The sequence below is a fragment of the Enhydra lutris genome, unplaced genomic scaffold (assembly GCF_002288905.1).
Source record: "Enhydra lutris kenyoni isolate GAN:26980312 unplaced genomic scaffold, ASM228890v2 scaffoldscaffold86, whole genome shotgun sequence".
Classification (NCBI taxonomy): domain Eukaryota; kingdom Metazoa; phylum Chordata; class Mammalia; order Carnivora; family Mustelidae; genus Enhydra; species Enhydra lutris.
Genome location: NW_019154170.1, coordinates 613,229 through 631,485, shown reverse-complemented (window position 1 = coordinate 631,485; position 18,257 = coordinate 613,229). Strand labels below are relative to the sequence as shown.

Here is an 18,257-nt window from a genome sequence, read left to right as displayed (position 1 = left end):
ACTTGCTGAGTGGGTGGGGGTCGGGAAGGGCAGCCAGGAGGGGTATGAGTGGGGAGTGTATGTGACTGGGAGCTTAGGAAGGACTCCCCCCCACCCCCTCCCCACGTCCTGTCCTAGCGGAGCTCCCTGTCCCTGGGGAAGGCCCATTAATGTCGGAGCTCAGGGCTGTGGAAAGGGGGATGCGGAGGACCCTGGGGTGAGCCAATGAAAGAGCACATGAGCCAAGGAAGCCCAGGTGATGGGGTTGGGCTCAAGATAGAGATGTGGGAAGTCAGCAGGGATTGCGGGTGATTAAGGTCAAGGGTCCCTGGAGAGGCAGAGAGGAGTCCCTGAGGGGAAACTGAGGCACGCCCGGACGGGGCAGAAGGGCAGAGGCAAACAAGAGGGCTATTCATGGAGGACGCCTACTTTTTTCCATCAGCCTCTCCTTTGGGAACAGCTTGCAGAGGACCTTTGTGCGTGTCTGGGTGACCGTGTGTGTGTCTCTGTGTGTCCGTGTGTTTAGTTTTCTGTGTGTAGGTTCTGTGCATTTATGTGTGTGTGTGTCCATGTGATTGTGTTCTGTGTGACTCTGCGCACATTGGGTGTGTCCACCTTGTATCTGTGTGGCGTCCATACCTGTGTGTCTACACTCTGTGTGTGGTGTCTGTGTCCCTGCATGGGTTTCTCCGTGTACTTGTCCATGTCTGTTTCTCTATGGATGTGTGCGTGTCCCATGGGTCTGTAGTCTTATTATGTTGCGTCTGTGTGCGTGGGGATGTTGATTTGTGGTTTGGCTGTGTCGTGTGGTCTGTATCTTGGTGGATGTGGTGTGTGGGTGGTCTGGTGTGGCTTCTGTCTCTGTGGTTGGAGGGTGCTGTGTTTGCGTATGGGAGTCTCGGCGTGTGTCTGTGGTTAAGTCGCCTAAGACAGCTGGTCCCTGCGTTTTCAGGTCTCTGTAGGTAATGATGTCATATCACCTCACCTCCCGCTACTGAGTCACAGACGCTGGCACTTGGGCCCCCGACCCCCCACTTTCCTGGAGCACTGGGGTCCTACAAGAGGCTATGGGGCTTCTGTGCCTGTCAGGGAGGAGCGGATCAGGACCACGGGGCTTCCAAGCTCTAAAGTCCGGTGCCCTCCCCTGAGGGGGAAACTGAGACCCCAAAAGAGCAGACTGGGGCAGCCACGTGGCCAAGGTTGGGAAAGGCAGGTCCTCTCCGGGACCTGGGGCCTCCAGGGGAGGACCGTGTGGATTTTCCCTGGCCAGGAAGGGGGTGGGGCACCAGCTCAAGGCTTTGAGGTTGTAAAGCCCCAGGGGAGCACCCCTGGCCGCTGAAACATTGAGGACGAAAATCCAGCTGCCTGGAGGGGTCTGCTCGGACAGAACCTCACGTCCCCCCAGGTTCAGAACCCTCCAGTCTAAACTAGCTCTTCCCCAGGTACCCTAACCCTGCTTTCCACGCCCTGAAACTATCCCATGGATTTGTGAAATTCAAACTTGGTTTTTCCGCTGCGTCCTAGATGAACCTGAGGACGTCAGGCTAAGTGAAATAAGCAGACCCAGAAGGACCCATCCCGCAGGACCCCACTCCCAGGAGGTCCCCAGAGGATCCCCATCCACACAGACAGAGAGGAGAGGGTGGGAGCCAGGGGTGGGGAGTCCGTGCTTTGTGAGGACAGGGTCTCAGTTTTGGGATGCTGGAAAGTTCTAGAGACGGACGGCAGGGATGGTGGCACAATGTGACAAAGGACACGTGGGGATGGCGGGCAGCAGTGTGGACGGGGGACTGAGCACAGGGCCCGCAGAACTCCCACACGCTCAAAAACACCAACCACTTATCGCCACTGGAAATGATTAAAATGGTAAACGTTATGTGATATATATTTTAGCACAATGAAAAACGAAACCTCCCTCACAAGAACTGGGACTTCATCTTGTTCTCAGAACTTGGCCCCCAGTAGGTGCTCAAATCATGGTTGTTGAGTGGATGAAAGAGGAAAAGAGGTCATCCGTCCACAGCAGATGGACAGATAGGAGACAGAGAGAAAGCGGGTGGAAGCTTGAAGCCAGCACCTTCTCCTTTGTCTATAAATCATGCTTCAAAGCAGTGGTGCTTGACTGGGGGTGATTCTGCCCCCCACCAGGAGGCATCCGGTGATGTCTGGAGACTTTGTTGGCTGTCATGACTAGGTGGAAGGGGGACGGCTAGTGGAAGCTCGTGGGTAGAGGCCAGCGAGGCTGTTAAAGATCCTGCAGTGGACAGGACAGCCCCACCCCCCACAACAAGGAACCATCCGGCCCCAATGCCAGCAGAGCTGAGAATGAGAAACCCGATTTCAGAGACACCTCCTCCTGCAAGCCCTCCTTGCAGTTCCTCCTTGCACTTCCCTCCCGCCCGCCAACACACCCCCTTCCTTTCTCCCTTTAGCCTCACCAGGAGACATTGATCGGGTGGGGTAAGCTCTGGGCTGTGCCACCTGGATGGGGTTGGGGTCAGGGTCAGGGTTGGGGTCCAGGAGGAAATGTTCCTTCATCACATTTGCAATGGACACCGGGCCCTGTCCAGGTGCTGAGGCTCTAAGCTTAGCGGGGTGGTTGCAGCTTCTCCGCACAGAGCACAGCGGGGAAAGGCTGGGGATCAGAACCTCCTTGGGGGTGAGTTGGGGTCGAGTAGGGTCAGGGATGGGGCTGGGGTGGGAACCTGCCTGGGAATCATTTACGAACCCCTGGTTCATTCCTACGGATCCTGATCTGCGACAAGTGAGGGGACTGCCCCAGGCTGAAGGATCCCAAACCTGAAAGAAGAACTGACACCCTCAGATTGGGGCCCACATCCGCACGGTTTCCTGTTTTTCCCTTAAAGTGAACAGAGCAGTGGGCTGATACCACAGAAGGGAAGAGGGAGGGGTCATCGCGTGACAGGGTTGCTGCCACTCCCCCTGCCCTGAGGAGGGGAGCGGAGATTTCACCCCCAAAGCATCCTCTCGTCCAAGTTGAGTCTTGGCAGGGACCCAGCATCGCCGGATGGAAGGACACGTGGGGATGGTGGGCAGCAGTGTGGACAGGGGACTGAGCACAGGGCCCGCAGAACTCCCACACGCTCAAAAACACCAAACGGTACCCCCGTCCCATCCTTCATTCCTCACTCCTCACCCTGTCCTGTGTCTTCACCGCGACCCAACAGGGACTGTTCCCAAACTTTCTGCTCCTCTTTTCTGTGTCCTCTTCACTAGGACAGCTCCACTGTCCCCCAGGGTCTCCAACTGAGACCGAGTCAATTTTTACAGCAGCTTCTGAGTACCTCCCCGTGCCCACCGTCCCCTTAGCCAAGGCCCGTCTCTTCCCAAACCAACCCGCTTCTCTTTGTTCCCGCAGCAGCCGCCCCAGACACCTCCTCCAGCACCTGGGCAAGGCGACAGCGCCCCAGTGTCCACACCACCACCTGGCCCCCATGACAACACCTGGCTCCCCTCCCCACCACAGGCCTCCTGCTGCCTTATGTCTAGCCCCAGGGACCGACCTCTCTGGTACCCACCTGACAATGCTCTTCTCTACTTAAAATGACCATCTTGGGGCGCCTGGGTGGCTCAGTCGCTTAAGCCTCTGCCTTGGGCTCGGGTCATGATCCCACGGTCCTGGAATGGAGACTCGCATCAGGCTCTCTGCTCAGCAGGAAGCCTGCTTCTCCCTCCCCCTCTGCCTGCCACTCTTCCTGCTTGTGCTTTCTCTCTCTCTCTCTCTGTCAAACAAATAAATAAAATCTTTAAAAAAATAAAAAATAAAATGAAAGGACCCTCCTCTGTCAGTTGGTCAATCATGCAATGGGTCCGAGTCCCCACGATTAGCCCAGATCAAGGTTGAGAGGGACATTCGGGGGCCCCTGAATGAACAGCCTCCACCAACAACCATTCAGTCGATAGATACATAACGAGGGCTGACCTTCGGTGCTGAAACGTGGTGTGACAGACGAAGGAGGCATTTCAGCCAGGCTCCTCCCCAGCCCGGCCCTAGCTGGGAAGTGGGACACAGGGGCATGGGCAGGCATCTTCCTATCCAATGGGGCTTGGCACAGAATGTTCCCCAAACCAGACCGGGAAGACGTTTAAAGATCAGAGGATACATTTTCTGGAGGATGAGCAAGGTGTGAGGTGTCAGGAAGGCCTCATAAATACAAGGCCAGGTGAACGGTGGTTAGAGATGCAGACTTGGGACCCACGCTACCTGGGTTCAAATCCCTGCTTTGCCGTTTATAAGCTGTGTGACTTTGGGCAAGTTACCTAACCTCTCTGGGCCCCACATCCTTCACCCCTAAGGCAGCGTGAAGAATGAAAGCATCTGCCTCGAAGTGTGTTTGTGGACATTAAATTGCTCTCCAAGGACACTGGGCAACATGCACCGGGCACGACTAAACTCAACCTGATAACAAAACCATCGATATTTGGCCAAGATGTTCTGTGATCTCATGGATCTTTCTAGTCACTTTGGTTCTGTCCCGATTCTCCCATTTACCTCCCCCCAAGCTCCGGGGATGCGGGCTAGCGTCCCTGAACCTGAGTTTGCTCACCTGAGTGATGGAGGGAGCTATTCATAGTCCGGACTTCACCAGGCTGCAAGGAGCCCCCCGGAGGCCATGCGTGTGCTGTGGTTACCCAGGTGGTGAGCCCATAATTAGGTCGGTGAAAATAGAAGCCGTGGGTGGGTCTGCTTTCAGAAGAAACTCTCTCTCCAGGTCAAGCTCCTCACCACGGCCCTCGGCCCCACCGGCCTCTGCAGCCAGCCCCGACGGGCCAGGACAGCGACACGCTCAGAGCTCATGTGAGTGCGTCAGACACATTGAGTGTGTGAGTGTGTGAATGTGTGTGCACATAGGTGATCCTGTGTGTGTCGGGGCTGGCCCTGGGGAGTGGACAAGGAAGGCTCCCTGGAAGAAGCGAGCTCCGGGCTGAGTCTTGAGGGATACTCAGAAGGAGCTCGGCTTGAGGGGAGGGCAGAGGGCAGTGTGGGCGGGATCGCCCGAGGTGCGGGGTCCTGGGCTGGGGAAGGGGAAGCCAGCGCCTGGCATGACAGCGAGGAACCGATGAGTTTGGAGGGTGCGCTGGGGGCCGATCGCAGGGAGCCATGGAAGGCCAGAAGCAGGGCTGGGAGCTCTGGAGTTAGAGAGAGGGCCTGGCCTCAAGCCTGGTTACCAGCAGACCAGGAGGCCATGTTCCCCACACCACACACCCCCCACCAGTGGTTGAGTAAATAGGCTCCAGTGTCCCACGTCCTGGGTTCAAGTCCTGGTTCCACCACTGCGTGACATGGACGAGTGACTTTCTTGATGCCTTAGTTTCCCCAGCAGCCCACCAGTAGGTTAACTGAGCAGCGACTGCGCACCAGGACCTCGCACACCGCCTTGGTCTTCACCCGGTGGGGTTGGCCCCGTCACCCCTGGTTGTGCGTTCAGAGAGCCAACTAAGTTGTGCGTTCAGAGAGAAGCCGGAACTCAGCCCCAGGTCTGTCTGGTGTGGGTTCAGGCAGGCTGGGCGGTGGGATGCTCACACCTCCCGCCTCTTCCATGACGGTGAACGGTCCAGTTGGAGCCGCAGCTAATCGGGTCCCAGCCACCACACGCCTCCACTTCCCCAAGTCTCAGAGAGGGGAAGCAACTTCCCCAGAGTCATACAGCAAGCGAGGTAACCAGTAACCTCAGACAAGAGGCTTGTCTGACCCCCCCCCACCCCCACAGTCACTGGCACGGTCTTTAAAGTCAAGAGAAACTTTTAAAGATTTATCTATTTATTTGAGAGTGAGAGCGCTCACAAGCTGGGGGAGGGGCCGAGGAAGAGATTCCCAAGCAGACTCCCACTGAGCCCAGAGCCCACCTCAGGGGCCGGATCTCACGACCTTGAGATCATGACCTGAGTCAAAACCAAGAGTTGACACCCACCCGGGTGCCCCAAAGTCAAGAGACTCTAAAGATGCCTTGAGCACATTGGTGGAGGAGGAAGCTGAGGTCTAGTGGCAGAGTTTCTGCGCCTCCCAGCACATGCCTGATAAACATTTAGGATCTGGAGACTCACTGTGTGCGAGCGGCACCTCGCTGAAAGCCTCACGCACGTTATTACCTCGTTTGATCCTTCCACGACCTCCTGAGTTGGATGCGATCATCATTCCCATTTTATAGAGGGGAGACTGAGGCTCAGAAAGGTGGGGTCCCAGGCCAAGGTTGCACAGGCAGCAATAGGAACAAGCTGATTTTATTTTGGGGGCTATGGTCAGGCCTTATTGAGAGCAATTTACATATTCATGAGGAGTATCTCACAGCCCTAGGGCATAGGTGTCCTTAACATTGGCTTTTTATGGATGAGGACGTCGGTTTTGAGGTTCAGTCGTTCGCCACATTTTTCAAGCACCTGCTGTGTACCCAACGTGTGCCAGACTCTGGGGTGCCTACCTCTGGTGTCAGGCCTGTGACCCACCATACCAGCTGCATCTCGCAGTTAAATGCAACATTGACTCCTGGCGATGGACTGAGCACAATCAGCCAATGGTCACTGAGCTGCTCAGGTCCCAGATGCTATCTGGAGCCTGACATCTAACCTTCCTGCTCGTTAGAACCCAGCTCCCGGCTAGAGCTATTACCTGTTAAGTTGACTGCTTTGTCCGGTGGTGAGCAGCCCGTCACTGGGAGAATCCAAGCAAGACTGCCATGGAGGAGCACTCATACTCAGGTGAGAGGACTCTCTGGAGCTGACATGGGCAAAACCAAGCAGCTGACCCCCTACCTTTCACCCAAGAGAGGAGAGGGGCTCCAGGGTCTCTCTCTGGGAAGAAGGCCCAGCCAGGGGCCAGGGGGAGGTGAGCCCCGACTGGCCCTCTGGGCCCAGAGCCAGGCAGGAGAGGGAAGCCACAGGCCCCTCCCTTCCCTGACTCAACGGCCTCCAACAACAAAACCGCTCCAGCTGGGGTGCCGGGAGCCCAGTAGGATTGGAAGCCAAGTCGAACAGGGCCTCGGAACAAGGGGAATTCAGCGTGATGAATCCTCCCAGCCAGGGTGAGGGGAGGGGGCCCGGACCCACAGTAGGGCCACAAGGTAGGGTCTTGGGTGACTCAGCGATTGGGATGAGTCCCCCGGGGGGGTCCGACATCCAGGGAAAAGGCTGGGAAAGAGCTTGGGTATTGAGGAAGAACTGAACCCTGGTGCCCTGCGTTTGGGCCAGGACCAGGGTGAGGGCTGGCTGTCCAAGGGGAAGGAGGGCCCAGATTTCTGGGCATGAGGCTGGAGATCTGGCATGGGCGTGAGGGGGTAACTGAACCCACAAAAGGGAAGAGGACCACAGGCGAGCTCTGGGTGGGGGTCAGCCATCAGAGGAGGGGTCCGTGGAGGAAGGGTCTCGGCTCCTGGTCCTAGGCCTGTCTTCCTGGGAAGTGACCTGGCCCCCAGTCAGGCTTGCTGGCCACTGGGGGGTAGGCAGAAGGAGTGGCAGACATGAGGCTGGATGGCTGGAGGGACAGAGTTGGAGACACACGGATGCAGAGAGGGACAAAGTCGGGCGGTGGGGTGCTCACTGGTGGGCACGACAGACAGCAGGCAAGGCGCGCAGAGGAGGCTGGGGCGTCCTCTGAGATCCACTGCCTTCGTGTGGGCTCTAGACAGGCTCCCAGGACTTAGGGGCTCTGGGTGATGGGGAGACAGGCACGGCCAAGCCCAGGCTCAACCCTCTCCCCCTGGCGCTCTCCCCAGACCCAGCAGAGTTCCCAAAGTTTTCCAGAAGGCGGCGATGCTGTGGGCAGAGAGTGCAGCTGGCGCTGTTGGGGCTGGCGACCGTCCTGCTGTGGGCCGGGCTGCTGGCCCTGCTTCTCTTCTGGCGTGAGGACACCCCCAGCCCCATGAGGTCTCCCTCTTGTGTTCCCTCCCAGAAGCCCACTTTCCGACCCCAGGGAGCCCAGCCCTTGGAGTCCAATTTTCCCATCGTGTCTCCTGTGTTGTCCCCACCAGCCTCCTCCCAAGCCCCTTCTGTCCACCCTGGAGAGCTCCCCGCCCCGTCCAGCACCCCTGTCTCCTGCCCTTTCCACACCTGCCACACGATATGCCCAAGGCCTCCATCCCCAGCTGACAGGTGGGGTGTGCATGGCTGTGGGCATCTAGAAACCCGTCTCCTCCCCTTCTCTTCTCTCCTCCCCAGACTGGGACACTGTGCAGAATCTGAGACAGCTAGAAGTAACCGCTGCTCGGAATGGTATGGAGGGGTCAAGGCGGGGAGGGGGTCTCTTGTCCTGCTTCTGCCACTGACCACGGTGGGCAGTGGGAGAAGGACTGGGCTCCAGCGACCCCCCACCCCGGGAACTGAGGGTCAGCCTGCATTTCCCACTCCCCTGGGGATGAAAACCCGGAGACTCTTGGAGGGAAGTGGGCTCTGAGAAGTGCCTGACGGAGAAGTGCTCCGGAATTGCTCCAGGCCTCGGTTTCCTCACCTGTAAAATGGGCATCACTTCAGGGCTCTCGAGGCAGAAACAAGCTAAGACCTTCGAAGCACTGAGACCATGTCCAGTGAACTTTCGAGAAATACTTGCTGCTTTTATGTTTCATTCTGGGCAGGGGTGGGGGGGGAGGTACACGTGTTCATTCTATTCTTGGCTGCGTTTTCCTGAGCACTTTTGCCCCAAAAATGAAAAACAAAAATCTTCAGGTCTTGTGACCATATGAGGGGGCCCTGCACTTGGGGTCGGGGCCAGGGAGCAATTCGGGAATCGGCTTCCTGGCTCCTGAGGGCACATCTTCTCTCCTGCTGCCCCAGTCTCTCGGGTTTCCAAGGACTTGGAAAGACACAACGGTGACCAGATGGCCCAGAAATCCCAGGGTGAGAGCTGGCAGCTTGGGTCTAGGAGGAGGGGAGGGCTGGGGGGAGGGGAAACCTGGATTAACTTGCGGGCACCGTGTAGACCACCTGTGAACTCCAAAATGAGTAGGTGACCCTGAAGACACGGGGGCTGGGGGACAGGGAGGGCTGGGAGACTGGGGAGGACCCGGAGGACTTGCTTACCACTGAGCCCCCTCCCCTGCCACCAGCTGCCCAGGTATCACAGAACATGGAGGAAATCCGAGCTGAACAGAAGAGAATGAAAGCTCAGGGTGAGAAATTGGGGGGGCTGGAGGGGTGGGGGCTGTGGGGAGTGCTAAAGCTGGGAGGCACCATGAGGCTGGGGGCTCTGGGACTCCCAACCCTGACACCAGCCCACCCCCATCAGACTCTGAGCTCTCCCGGAACCTGGACGGACTTCGTTTGGACCTGAGCAACCTCAAGTCCTTGAGTGAGCCTTGGGAGGGGCTGGGGGGTGGGGGGGACGGAGGGGGGCGTTGCCAGTTCGTCTCTGACCACTGTCCCCCATCCAATCTCCCAAGGCTTGAACGAGAGACACACAGCCCTACGTTCCTTGGAAAGACTCCAGCAGGAGGTGCTGAAGCTGTGGATAGAGCTACATGTGTCCAACGGTGAGTTGGTGTGTCAGTGCGTGCATGGGACCGCACGGGTGAGGTGACGTGTGATAGACGTGTGCACGTGACAACGTGGCCGGGTGTGCGCTCATGTGTGTGGCAGGGTCCTTGGGGGACACACGAGAGTGAGTTTCTGAGTCCAGCTGCTTCCCTCCTCGGACCTGGAGCAGGCGCAGGGGCGGGGGGCGCTCGAACACTTTTTTCCTCCAGGTAAAAGCATTGTTTGACCATCTCTGGGTTCTCTTGGCCTCTCTCTCCTCTGCCTGTTGTGGCTCCGCAGAGAGTCAGCAGCACGATGCCCTCAGCCACAGCCCCTCCCCAAAGACTGTCTGACCCAGCCAGGGGTGGGGCCAAGGGGGGGCTCACCTTTGCAGCGATGGGGGCGATGCTGGTGGTCATGAGTTGGGGGGCCGTCCCAAGAGGCTGCAGGAAGAACAGACAGTCCATCAGTGCGCCTTGAACCCGGGTGTTCCTGCCCTGATGTCCTCCCCACCCTCACCCCCTCCCTTGAGTTTTGGTTTTCCACCTCTGGGAAGCCCCAGCTGCCCCAAGTGGCAAAGAAAAGAGGAAGGCTCTGTGCTTGGTATGAAGGAGTTCAGTCCCCTGGGACACTGTGTGGCTGTGGGAATCCCAACAAGAAAGCCGCCTGTGGTCCCTCTGGGGAGGGCTCTGGACCACGTTCTCTCTGACGGAAGATCTTCCAATTCCTCCCTGGTCCCTGGGGAGGCCTGGGGTCTGAGCCCAGCTCCAGGGCTGTCTCTGGACGACTATGCAACACGCAGCCAGGGCACTTTCCTCGAAGTTTTCTGCCTGCCGGCCCCAAATTCTATTTCTTTCTTTATTTGAGAGAGAGAGAGCATGAGCAGGGGAGAGGAGCAGAGTGAGAGGGACAAGCAGACTCCTCGCTGAGCACAGAGCCTGATGCGGGGCTCAATCTCACGACCCCGCAATCATGACACCCAGCAGAAATCAAGAGTCGGACGCCCAATTGACTGAGCCACCCAGGCGCCCCCCATCAAAATTTTCTTCAAGTGCCCAGAGATACTCTCTTCCTGTTTTAAGGTGCCCCACCCCCCGCACCAAGGGCCACATACGGGTCACTGGTTCCTGGTCGGAAACACATCCAGCTTTGTTCCTCGTTGAGGTTGTGGACCCCCAGCCGCTTAAAAACTTCCACCAAAGCTATGGGCCCTCTCTGCCCATCATTCCAAGAAAATCTATTTTATTTTATTTTTTTTAAATTATTTATTTATTTATTGGATAGAGAGAGAATGAGAGAGAGCATGAGAAGGGGGAGGGTCAGAGGGAGAAGCAGACTCCCTGTGGAGCTGGGAGCCCGATATGGGACTCGATCCCGGGACTCCAAGGTCATGACCTGAGCCGAAGGTAGTCGCTTAACCAACTGAACCACCCAGGCGCCCAAGAAAATCTATTTTAAATCAAGAGCGAGTCAACCCAGTAACAGTGGGTTTAACCTCGCACCTGGGAGGGCTGGGTGGTGGTGACAGTGTCTAAGAGTTTCCTCAGAGTGGGGACAAGAGGAGACAGAGACCAAGGTGGCCCAAGGTCGAGACCAGGCAGACCCAGCCCTTCAGGAGCCCCCTCCATAAGCTCTCCATGGTGCCTCCAACTAGACAAAAATCATCTCCATTTCCCCAAACATGGCAAGAATCTGATTTTGGGGGTGCTGGTAGCAAGGGTGACCAGGACTGTTATTGGAGCCATTAATGGGGACAAGTCACAGGGCCAGTGATGCTGGCAATCTTGGCCTCACCACATCGGCATTGGTGTTGGCCGCGGTGGTCGCAGCAGAGAGAGGTTGCTGGCCATCCTGGGCCCCTCTGGTGATGATGGTGGTAACACAGGTGTCGCAGGCAGGGTTGGTGATCACTGCCATGGTGTTGGCAGTGGAGGTGCTTCTGACTGTGAAGGGGTTTGTGGTGATGCTTGGTGGCTGAGGGGCCACTGGCCACAGAGCTGGTGACATGGGGATGCTGATGGTGATGGATACGTGGCTGGCTGTGGGTCACTTTGTGGGGATGGCGCTGGCAGAGGCTGAGGTATTGCTGGCCAGGACCCCCTTGATGTTGGTGTCCGTGGCGGGCATGCTGCTCCGGTGGGGGTCTGGAGGGGGTTCTTTGTGGCATTGCTGCAGGCTGTTGAGGTGCTCCTGCCAGGGAGCTGGTCTGGCCCGTCGGCGGCAGAGCCCCGGAGAAGGCAGCCTGCAAGCCTTTGTTAGGCTCTGGGGTGGGTCTGCTTTCAGCCCGGACCCCAGGGGTGACTCCAGGAGAGACGCTGCCACCCACTCTGCCTATCATACCCACCGTGCCGGCCATGGCGCCAGCCACAACACTCACCACAGTGCCAGCCATGACGCCCACCACGGTGCCAGCCACAGCACCCACCACGGTGCCAGCCATGGCGCCCACCACGGTGCCAGCCACGATGCCCACCACGGTGCCAGCCACGACGCCCACCACGGTGCCAGCCACGGCACCCACCACGGTGCCAGCCACGGCATCCACCACAGTGCCCGTCATGGCGACCACCACGGCATCCGCCACGGTGCCCGTCATGGCGCCCGCCACAGCATCCGCCACGGTGCCCACCACAGCTGCCCCCCTGAGCCTCTCCTCCACCCCAGGCTCCACCTGTAACACGTGTCCCGAGAAGTGGGTCAGCTTCCAGAGGAAGTGCTACTACTTCGGTGAGGACCCCAAGAGGTGGATCCAGGCCCGGTTCGCGTGCAGCAAACTGCAAGGGCAGCTGGTCAGCATCCACAGCCAAGAGGAGCAGGTGAGCCCGAGCTCATGGGCGGGGGCTGTGGACCCCCACCTCCGCCTCTTGCATGGTGGGAGGGACCCGGGCACAACTCCCCGGCACTTCCAGGCCTGTCCTGCTCCCCAGGACTTCCTGGCCAGACACGCCAACAGGAAGGGCACCTGGATTGGCCTTCGGGACCTGGACAGAGAGGGGGAGTTTATATGGATGGACAAGGAACCCCTGAACTATAGGTGAGGAGGGAGAACGTAAGGGGGGCCTCAGGGAGGGGGTGCTTCTCAGCAACGGCCGGCTTGGGGGGCAGGCAGGCCCAGGTGGAGGTGAGGGCCTGTGGGGGGAGGGTATTGCTGGGCTGCAGGGATGGGGGGGGGCGGGCCCAGACTCGGAGGGATGAGTCTAGACTGAAGGCACTAGGGCTCCTTCCCCACCTCCACCCTCTGACCCTAAGTCTTCCGCTGCAGCAACTGGCGGCCAGGGGAACCCAACAACGGGGGCCAGGGCGAGGACTGTGTGATGATGCAGGGCTCCGGGCAGTGGAACGATGCCTTCTGCGGCAGCCGGCTGGACGGCTGGGTGTGCGACCGGCTGGCCACGTGCTGACTGCCCACCCACCCCCGCGGCCCCCCTGGGGTTCACCGGGACGTGCTCCGAGACCCAGACCCTGACAGTCCCCGGCCCACCTGTCTGGTGCCCCCCCTGCGTCGCTCCCCCACCTCAGACACAGGAACAGCCAGGCCCACAGAGAGGCTCTGAGGACCCTCAACTATTTGTGGCTAAGGTCCCGGCCCCATTTTCTCCTGCCCAAACAGAAGAAGGCCTGTTGACCCATCCCCGGCTCCTGCCAACTCCCCAGAGGGCCTGTCCCTTGCTCCTCAGCTGGCCGTCACCCTGTCTTCAAGCGCTCAGAGTACTCGCCTCAGAACTTTCCGGGGAGCCGAGGCGGATGCCTCGGGCCCCTGTGTGCTTCCCCTGTCGGGCCCCCCGACCGTCTGCTGGAGTCAGGAGTAGACCATGTCCCCAGCCCACCCCTGGCCACCCCAGATGTAGCCCCCGTGTCCTAACCCCCCAGGGAGAAGACCCCTGGCTCAGGCAGCCAGGCTCCCCACCCAGCCCACGTCAGTAAAACGGGGTGAGGACAGCCCCTTCCCAGGGGCCTTGCTGGCTCCGGTCTCCCAATGTGGGAGCTGGGAGTTCCAGAACCAGCGGCCTGAGGCCACCTCGGGGTGTCCAGAGCAACTAAAATGGCATTTGCACCTCCCCACTTCCCCGCCCCCCGCACCCCCACTCCTACTTCATTACAAGAAGCATTTACTAGACAGGGCTGGAGATGAAGATTCCCGTGTCCAAAGCAGCAGAGAACACCCCTAGAATATTGTAGGGCGGGGCAGGGGATAGCCTGAGCTTAACCGCCAGCCCGGCCTGCAGGCAGGAGGGCAGGAGCGCACACACGAGACGCAGGATGGGCCTGGTGTGCAGAAGGCACTCGGGAGATGCGGACAGGCCCACAGGTGGCCTGGTCACCCGGTCCAAAGGTGCTGGCCCCACCCTGACGCGGGTTTTGGGAGGCGTACATGGCATCAGCCCCAGGTCTGGCCAGGTCAGTCCCTGCACCCGAGGCTGAGGAGGGAGGCAGGCCAGGACCCCGGGACACCCTGTGTTACACTCCTCGCCCGCTCACCCGACCCCCAACTCCTGGCCTAGAACAGGAAGAACCAGACTGCTCCTGGGATTCTCGGGCCCCCTAGAGGGGAATCCATGAGGAGAGGCCCGCGCTGGACCACCTGGGACCTGGGAGTCAAGGGCCAGGCCGAAGGGGCTGGGGAGGGCGCTAGGGTGGCCCCTGGGGGGTCCTGGGGCCAGGAAGGGGCAGGGGTAGAGCTAGGCCGAGGTTACCTGTTGTCTACCCACTGCTCACCCGATTTCTGCCTCCTCCAGACGCCCCCTTGGAACTCCAGGCCAGTGTATAACTGCCTACCTGATCTCTCCAAAGGGGACTCCCGGCCCCTCTGCCACTCAGGCCAACGACGGGGTCACACTCGGCACCTGTCACCCTCACTGCTCCCTCCGAATCCTCAGGGAAAGCCATGTGCAGAATCTGCCCACTTCCCACCACCTCCAGCAACCGCTTTGGTGGGCCCCCATCCTAGCTTGCCTCAATCTCCTTCTTCACTGCCTCACACCTTCCAGAAGTTTCCTTCTGGATCTGAGGGGGGAAAAAAGAAAAGAAAAAAAAAAAAATCAAAGTCTTACAGGGTGCTTTGCAATTGCAGAATCCCTGCAACTTGCCTGGTCTCCCCAGCTTCTCCTCCGCTCTCGCCTTCCCCAACCCCAGCACCTGCACCAGCCTCCTCACTGGCACTTACACATGGAGGTTCGCTCCTGCCTCAGGGCCTTTGCACATGTCTCCTGCTCCACTTACTCCTCAGTGGGGGCTATCTTGCATTCCCCCCTCCCTCCCATTTAAAATGACACCCCTGACTCCAGATCGCTTGTATCTCACCCTACTTTCTTACTACACTCCTCCCCTTCCAAGAAAATGTGTCATTCACTGATAGGTGTGTTCTTACTCCCCCCAACCCCGCCGGCCTCCCACCCCAGGCTTGACTGTGACCTTCAGGAGAGCAGGAGCTTTTGTTTTGTTCTCAGTTGTGACCCCAGCACCGGACCCATAGTAAGTGTTCAATAAATATCTGTCAAAAAGGTAAATGTGGGTCCATGGGCAGATGATCTCCTCTCAGTACCTACTTCATGGTCTATTAAATGAGGGGAGGTACCACGCCTGCCTGGTTCACCAAGGGCTGCCGCTGGGCTCCTCTTCCTCGCCCCTCCCTACCCACCCTCTCTCGGCTTCAGTAGACACTGTATTTGCAGCCTCGAGCAGAGCATCCTGTTCGGAGCTGCTGTAATGGGAAACTTGCCAGATCTGTTCTTATGGGTGCCCCACCCCCACTCCTACAGATCATTCCACATCTCCCTTGCCCCCAAGTCCGTACTCACCCTCAGCAGGGAGAAAGACCCTGGGCCCCCTCCCAGCCTACCAGCTCTCCAGCTTCCCTCCCTAGAGAACAGCCCCTCTCTTCTCCTCCCACCCTCTCTCTTTCTCTCTGGCATCCTTCACTGTTGGGTCTCTGGGTGGAGCCGGCTGGCCGGTTCCTGCCTCCTGTCCTTTGTTTCTGCGATCTGCCCCTAGCCCAGCAGGCCCTAGAAGCCACTCTCCAGGGGCTCTGGGGGACACCTCAGGCTACTAAACCCAAGGACTCTGCAGTTCCCCCTGGCTTCCCAGCGCACCCCAGCTCACTCCTCCAATCCTATGGGCTTCCCTGCGACTTCCCTCCCTGCATGGAGGCTTAGACCGCCCTCCTGGACTCCCCATCTTGGATCCTGGTCGGCCTCCTAGAAACTGCCCCCTCCCCAAATTCAGACTGGCGCCCTGATCACCCCCTCCACCAGCTCCCTCAGGGGCCCCTCCCCTCGCCCAGCCAACAGCTATTTCCTGCCCATGACCGTCACCAGGGCTACACATGGTACCTACCATGTGTAGTTCCATCCAGGCTGTGAATGCCCCGGTCCTTTGCTGGGGGCGGAGGCCTACCCCACCCCTCGCTGGAGGAACTGGACCCGTCCCCTGGTCAGACTTGGCACCCGGGCTCTCCCCACCTCATGCCGACCTCCACAGTGCACCCCCAAAAGCAACTGAGAGCTGCATCCACCCCACCCCTAAACCCTCAATGAGGGGACCCAGCCGACAGCCCCGAAGTTCTCTTTCATGACAGACTTGTTCAAGTCTGCGAGGAGGGGAAGGAAGGAAGGGAAATTTGAAGACAACCCCCCCTCGCCCCCGCAAAAAAAGATCTGGCAGGATTAACCTTGGGGAGGAGAAGTGATCAGGAACTCAGGGAGGGTGGTGGGCCAAAGGGAAAGGAGCGGCTGCCTTAAGTGTCAGATTTTACTTTTTAAACAAGAACACACAAGAGGGTCCTGGGATCGAGCCCCGCATCATGCTCCCTGCTCGGCTGGGAGTCTGCTTCTCCCTCTGCCTCTGCCTGCCACTCTGCCTGCTTGTGCTCTCTCCCTTTCTGTGACAAATAAATCTTTTTTTTTTAAGATTTTATTTATTTATTTGATAGAGACGACAAGTAGGCAGAGAGAGAGGAGGAAGCAGATTCCCCGCTGAGCAGAGCCCCATGCAGGGCTCCATCCCAGGACCCTGGGATCATGACCTGAGCTGAAGGCAGAGGCTTTAACCCACTGAGCCACCCAGGCGCCCCAAATAAAATCTTTAAAAAAAAAAAAAAAACCTTGAAAAAGAAACGCATGAGAACGCCTGGCCGGCTGGGTCGGTAGAGCACACTGACTCTTGATTTTTTTTTTTCAAAGATTTTATTTATTTATTTGACAGAGATCACAAGTAGGCAGAGAGGCAGGCAGAGAGAGAGAGGGAAGCAGGCTCCCTGCTGAGCAGGGAACCCGATGTGGGGCTTGATCCCAGGACCCTAGGATCATGACCTGAGCCGAAGGCAGAGGCTTTTTAACCCACTGAGCCACCCAGGCGCACCCTGACTCTTGATCTTGACCAGAGTTGTTCAGTTTGAGCCTCCTGTTGAGTGATGACTTAAAAATAAAATTTTTAAAAATAAAATAAAGGGACACCTGGGTGGCTCAGTCATTTAAGCCTCTGTTTTCGGTTCAGGTCATTATCCCAGGACCCCGGTATCGAGTCCCGCATCAGGCTCCCTGCTCAGCAAGAAGCCTGCCTCTCCCTCTCCCTGTCGGCCAGCCCCCTCCACCTCTCCCTCTCCCTGTCGGCCACCCCCCCCCCCCCCCCCCCCCCCCCCCCCGCTTACGCATTCTCCCACTCTCTGTCAAATAAACAAAATCTTTAAAATAAAAATAAAATAAGGGCGCCTGGGTGACTTGGTTGGTTAAGTGACTGCCTTCGGCTCAGGTCATGATCTCTGGGTCCTGAGACGGAGACCTACATCAGGCTCCCTGCTCAGTGGGGAGTCTGCTTCTCCCTCTCTCAAATAAAATCTTAAAAAAAAAAAAAATGAACAAGGAACATAAATGTGTTCATAGATCATCGATATTAACTTCAAACTATCGTAGGCACCGAGATGATTCCGAAGTGAGCCCACCCACTTCCCCAGGTCTCTAGAGTTCTCCAAGTGCGGCCCTTGGAGCATCAGCAGTTCTTGGGGACTTGTTAGAAACGCAAATCCTAGGACGCTTGGGTGGCTCAGTTGGTTAAGCTGCTGCCTTCAGCTCAGGCCATGATCCCAGGGTCCTGGGATCGAGTCCCCCATTGGGCTCCTTGCTCCGCAGGGAGCCTGCTTCCCTCTTGGCCTCTGCCTGCTTGTGTGTGCTCATGCATGCGTGCTCTCTCTCTGACAAATAAATAAATAAAATCTTCTAAGAAAGAAAAGAAAAAGAAATGCAAATCCTCAGCCAGCCCAGCTCTGCAGAATTTTGAAACTCCACGGGTGGGATCTGGGCACCCCCAATGCACCACACTCTGTGTGCTAGCGCACTGCTTCTCAAAATTAAGGTACAGATATCCCCCGGGGAACTTGCTAAGACACAGACTCGCAGTGGCAGACTGAGGGTCTGCGTGCTGACCAACCCCCAGGAGACCCCACTGCTGCGCACCGCAGACCGCACTTTGAGCAACGATATAAAGCCACTGTCAGCCACCTCTCTGCCTACTCCCTCTGCGTGCTTCCTAGGCACACAGCTGTACCCCATCCTTGACCTACTGCTGTCTACACCACAGGGTAGCTGGACAGAGAGTAGCAGCGTTCTCCCATCTCCAGTCACGGGGGAACTCCTGCAGACTCACGTCTACGCTAACCCCGGGCCTCCCCCAGGCCCGGCTGGGTGGGACCTGGCCCACCTCCACCCCTCCACTGTACCATAAATGTGCAGGTCTTGGCCTCCCTCCCCAGCCCGAGGCAGGCACCGGTGTCAAGGTGTCGGGTGGACGTGTGAGGCCCCCACACAAGACACAAGACACGTTTA

General features: G+C 58.2%; 1 protein-coding gene across 3 annotated transcripts; it reads left to right on the top strand.

Annotated features, from left to right (window-relative positions):
* The first annotated feature begins 4,950 nt into the window (after window positions 1-4,950).
* On the top strand, window positions 4,951-14,480 carry LOC111161863 (Fc fragment of IgE receptor II). 3 transcript variants are annotated; one of them, XM_022525886.1, is made up of 11 exons: window positions 4,951-5,478; window positions 6,581-6,696; window positions 7,710-7,835; window positions 8,152-8,205; window positions 8,764-8,826; window positions 9,036-9,098; window positions 9,215-9,277; window positions 9,369-9,458; window positions 12,106-12,257; window positions 12,369-12,475; window positions 12,704-14,480. In XM_022525886.1, the coding sequence occupies exons 2-11, from the start codon at window positions 6,675-6,677 to the stop codon at window positions 12,840-12,842; spliced, it is 879 nt and encodes a 292-aa protein (XP_022381594.1). In that variant the 5' UTR covers window positions 4,951-5,478; window positions 6,581-6,674; the 3' UTR covers window positions 12,843-14,480. The 3 variants fall into 3 exon arrangements, with proteins under 3 accessions (XP_022381594.1, XP_022381595.1, XP_022381593.1); XM_022525887.1 differs by lacking the exon at window positions 4,951-5,478 and having other exon boundaries at window positions 5,889-6,696; window positions 7,719-7,835; XM_022525885.1 differs by lacking the exon at window positions 4,951-5,478 and having other exon boundaries at window positions 5,889-6,696.
* Window positions 14,481-18,257: the final 3,777 nt, after the last annotated feature.

What these genes read in the sequence shown, in the direction of transcription:
- LOC111161863 (XM_022525886.1), top strand. Translation starts at nt 6,675, where the DNA reads ATGGAGGAGCACTCATACTCAG. An exon ending in GATGGCCCAGAAATCCCAGG is followed by an intron (nt 8,827 to 9,035) that starts GTGAGAGCTGGC and finishes CCCTGCCACCAG; the next exon opens with CTGCCCAGGTATCACAGAAC. An exon ending in AGAGCTACATGTGTCCAACG is followed by an intron (nt 9,459 to 12,105) that starts GTGAGTTGGTGT and finishes CCTCCACCCCAG; the next exon opens with GCTCCACCTGTAACACGTGT.